The sequence below is a fragment of the Chiloscyllium plagiosum genome, chromosome 13, assembly GCF_004010195.1.
Source record: "Chiloscyllium plagiosum isolate BGI_BamShark_2017 chromosome 13, ASM401019v2, whole genome shotgun sequence".
Classification (NCBI taxonomy): Eukaryota; Metazoa; Chordata; class Chondrichthyes; order Orectolobiformes; family Hemiscylliidae; genus Chiloscyllium; species Chiloscyllium plagiosum.
In genome coordinates this window covers 80242248-80246840 of record NC_057722.1, presented here as the reverse complement: position 1 = coordinate 80246840, position 4593 = coordinate 80242248, and the positions used below count along the sequence as shown (strand labels likewise).

At 45.6% G+C, this 4593-nt stretch overlaps 1 protein-coding gene across 1 annotated transcript in view; it reads right to left on the bottom strand.

Annotated features, from left to right (window-relative positions):
- The window catches only part of LOC122555673, a 56226-nt gene that overhangs the window by 19361 nt on the left and 32272 nt on the right, over positions 1–4593 (bottom strand). The window contains exon 6 of the mRNA XM_043701669.1: positions 3989–4108. Within this exon, the coding sequence (XP_043557604.1) occupies positions 3989–4108 (120 nt within the window). The remainder of the gene's footprint in view (positions 1–3988; positions 4109–4593) is intronic.

The following is a 4593-nucleotide window of genomic DNA, read 5'->3' as shown; positions in this document are numbered from 1 at the left end:
TTGGAACGGCGAAGGATGGGGGGTGACTTGGTAGAGGTTTATAAGATGATCAGAGGAATAGGTAGAGTAGACAGTCAGAAACTTTTTCCCTGGGTACAACAGAGTGTTACAAGGGGGCATAAATTTAAGGTGAAGGGTGGAAGGGTTTGGGGAGATGTCAGGGGTGGGTTCTTTACCCAGAGAGTGGTGTGGGCATGGAATGCGCTGCCTGTGGGAGTGGTAGAGTCAGAATCTTTGGTGACCTTTAAGCGGCAATTGGATAGGTACATGGATGGGTGCTTAAGCTAGGACAAATGTTTAGCAGAACATCATGGGCCGAAGGGCCTGTTCTGTGCTGTATTGTTCTATGTTCTAGATGGGACTTGAAGCTAGAGTCTCCTGGGTTAGAGGGAGGGACATCACCATTAAAGGCTTAGAACGTGGAACATAGAACATTACAGCGCAGAACAGGCCCTTCAGCCCTCGATATTGCACCGACCTGTGAACTATCTAAGCCCATCCCTCTACACTATCCCATCATTATCCATGTGCTTATCCGGGGATTGTTTTAAAAAAGGAAAGAAATTCTGCAGCTTGGGATCCGGCCGCACTGTGCAATTTCCTGCTCCACGCACCCCAACTCCTACAGGCCGAGAACTGCCTGTTCAGTCACATGGAGAGCCCTGGGGTAAACCCCACAGCCTGTGCAGATGTTCTGCTTGGATCAACGGACAGATGCTGGTGGGGAGTAAATGTTAGGAAATGAAAGCAGAACAACAAGCCACACAAGGAGCTCTCAAATCAGGTGACCAAACTCTTGGTCAAATGGTTAGGTTTAGAGGAGTGTCATAAAAGAGGAAAGTGCGCTTTAATGTCAGGAAGGTGTAGGGAGTGCATTTGAGATCTAGAAACTGAGGATGCAACCACCAACTGTGGAGTGATTACAGTCAGGAATGCTCAGGAAGCCAGCACCGGATAATGCAGACGTCCCAAAGGCTTGGGATTGGAGGAGATTCTCGTGATGGGGAAAAGTGAGGCAATGGGGAGGTTGGAAAGCAAGGATGAGAATTTTTAAATCAAGCCATTGACTAGCTGGAAACGCAGAGTGATAGGGAAATGAGTCTCAAGGTGTGTTCAGGCATGAGAAATAGAGTTTACATTGGCCAGAAATTCACAAAGGAGAGAAGGTAAGAGAGCAGTCAGGTGAGAATTGTGATGTTTGGAGATAAAGGACCTGGAGTAGGATCTCAGCAGCGGATGAACCGAGACAACGGCAGAGTCAGATGATCATCCAGCGGTGGATCTTCCCAATGGAGCCAAGCTGTGTTCGGAAACTCATCCCAGGGTCAGACCTTATTGGCAGATTGCAAACAGGCTGGTTTAGTGTCAGGACGTTGCAATTGAGGTTGTTATCTGGGAAGGTGAACTTGGAAAGAATGGTCTCAGTTTCACCAATATTTCATTGGAAAAAAATGTCTGCTTTTTTGTCCAGTACTGGGGTCAGTGAAGTAGACTGAGGAATTCGTGGCTGCAAAGGAGTCAGGGCAGTCATAGTGAGCTGGTGCCCAGTTTATGTGAAATTCTTTACTTTTTGATGATATCTCCAAGGGGTATCATATGGATTCGGAATAAAAGGCTGCAAGGATGTATCCTTGGGGAATATCTGAGGTAACAGTGCAAGAGCAGGACAAGAAGCCATTGCATAATGTTCACAACCAGAAACGACATTAAAATCCCATCTACTTGCTCATTCAAGTGTTCAGGAAATAATTATTCAGGAAATTATTTCTAGATGAGGGTTAACATTCCAATTAAAAACACTGTTCTTTTGTATTCAGCTTGTTTTCAGCCGTATTCCTAAAGCAGTCCCAGGGGTTGGATGAGACAAGGAGATATACTGCAGCCACACATGACATCCTCAACAGAAAAGACAGCTCCAAACCCACTGACTGTAAAGACGTTTGTCCTGTAGCATTCCCATCCTCCGAGGAGCTGGGACATGCCTGGGGCTGGAGTTCCTCCTCTCTCCCCTGAATACTGCCAGCTATTGTAATTTCAGCTACGCTAGAGCACACACTGTGGGTGCTGCCAGGCTGATCAGGGGCACACAGAGATTGTAATGGGCAGTAGGATCCAGGTATCTCGTCAGCTCCTTTTGTGGGGAAGGTGTTGACCTCTACTGAGGGGCAGAGGTAGTCGGGGTAACTGTTCAAGTACAGCTGAAGGGCCACAAAGTGGGCAGGGACATCTTGAAGGTGATTCCTGCTGTACATAGTTTCTCCCCGAATCCTGTCTCTCATCTTCCTTGCCACCTTTTCACCAATGTTGTAAACTCCACGGGAGCCTGCTCTTGCCTGAATTCTGTGCCCAGCATATGATGGCAATGACAACAGATTCAGTGGGTAAAGACTGGCTACATACGGCCATCAGTTACCCAACGCTGACCCTTGCCCAGATTGTGGGCACTGCATTGGAGGTGGGCAGGAAGCTGAAGGCAAACCATCAACACCTTTCATGTTCAACTGACACTGGTAATGTGCCTAGTTTGGGGGATGTAATACCATGTGACCACTTTAAACACATCAGTGGAGATTCTTAACAATCAATGATAGTTTGACTGATTGCACTTGTCCATGGAAGATTTTTTGTTTGTGATTATGCAAATACATTTGGTTGGTAGACTGAACCATAACCTCACTTAAAAAATATCCGTACAATTTACAGTTGAATTTCCAATTGCTGTATAAGGAATAGGAACAGGAGTAGGCCATTCGGCCCCTTGAGGCTGCATCACCATTCAACAGGATCATGGCCGATTCAACATTCCTCATGTCCAATATCCTGCCCTTTCCCCATCACCCTTGATTCCTCAACTGACCAAGAATTTTCTCTCGGCTGCAATATACACAAGGACTCTGCCCCCTCAGCTCTCTGTGGCAAGGAGTTCCAAAGACTCACAAACCTCTAGGAGAAGAAATTCCTCCTCAACTCAGTCTTAAATTGGAGCCCCTTTATTCTGAGACTGTGCCCTCAGGTCCCAGGCTCTCCCATTGACCCTGTCAAGCCCCTTAAGAATCCGATCTGTTTCAATAAGATCACGTCTTAATCTTCTACACTCCAGTGAGTCCCCAACCTATTTTTGCCTTTGCTCATGAGATAACACTCCATACCAGGGATTATCCTAGTGATCCTTCTCTGAACTGACTCCAATGACATGATCTCTTTCTTTCAATAAGTCCTCCATGTGTGGTGTCCCCAGCTGCTTATACGGTTCCAGTAAGCCTTCCCTACTCTTATACCCTAAACCCCTTTGTAATAAGGCCCAACACTCCCCTCGCTTTCCTGGTTACCTGCTGCCCCTGTGAACCAGCTTTCTGTGTTTCATGACAGGTTCCCTCACACCCCGTTCTGTTGCAGCTTTCTGCAGCTTTTTTCTCCATTTAAATAATATTCTGTTTTTTTGTTCTCCCTTCCAAAATCAACAACTTTCCCGTAATATTACTCCACTTGCCAACTTTTTGCCCACTCAGCTAACCAGTCAAGATATCTCTGTAAGTTGTTCGTAGCCATCTCACAACCTGCCTTTCCACTTGCTTTTGTGACATCTGCAAATTTGGCTACAACACATTCACTCCCTTGCTCCAGGTTATTACTGTAAATTGTAAACAGTTGTGGCCCCAGTACTGATCCCTGTGGGACCCCACTGGTCACAGTTCACCAACCTGAAAAAGAACGCCTCAACCCCACAGGGGAAACTCTACCTCCATGTGGCCAGGTTAAATTTGCAGTAGGAAAGCAGGGAAAAGCCAAAAGTTACTGCACTCAGTCGAGTGACATTTAAATGACTCAAGTAGGGAAAAACTATTTGTCTGCGTTAGGTTTTGTTCACTTCTAGAATAAGTCTTCCCCACTCAGTGAACTTTAATAACCATTAACTTGTAATATTCTTGACTTCAGATGTTTTCCAACATAAATGCAACTTCACTTTGCAACCAATTAAAATAATTACTTTTCTTTTTCTTCTTTGATGCAGTATTGATGCTGTCCATGATAACGGCCTGGTCAGTAGAAGCCTTGTGTCTAAAGTCCTGGCTTGACATGACTGAGTAGAAACCGGATTGGTCAGTTGCTGATAAACCAGAAGGAGATGAAAAAAAACTGTGAGTCAGCACCCATGATGTGAAAGATCACAGAGAACAACTGAAAACAAGTAAGATAAACACCTTCTATTAAATTCAAAAGCAAAACCAGAAATTGCTGGAGAAACTCAGCAGGTCTGGCAGCATCTATGGAGAGAGAAAGCAGAGTTAACATTTCAAATCCAGTGACCTTCAGAACTATACACAATATTCCAATCGTGGCCTAGCTAAACAAGCCACAATGTGGCGTGTCAAGTTTTATTGGAGAAAATGAGGACTGCAGATGCTGGAGAACAGAGTCAAAAAGTGTGGTGCTGGAAAAGCACAGCAAGTCAGGCAGCATCCAGGGAACAGGAGAATCGACGTTTCGGGCATAAGCCCTTCTTCAGGAATGAGGAAAGTGTGTCCAGCAGGCTAAGATAAAAGGTAGGGAGGAGGGACTTGGGGGAGGGGCTTTGGAAATGCGATAGGTGGA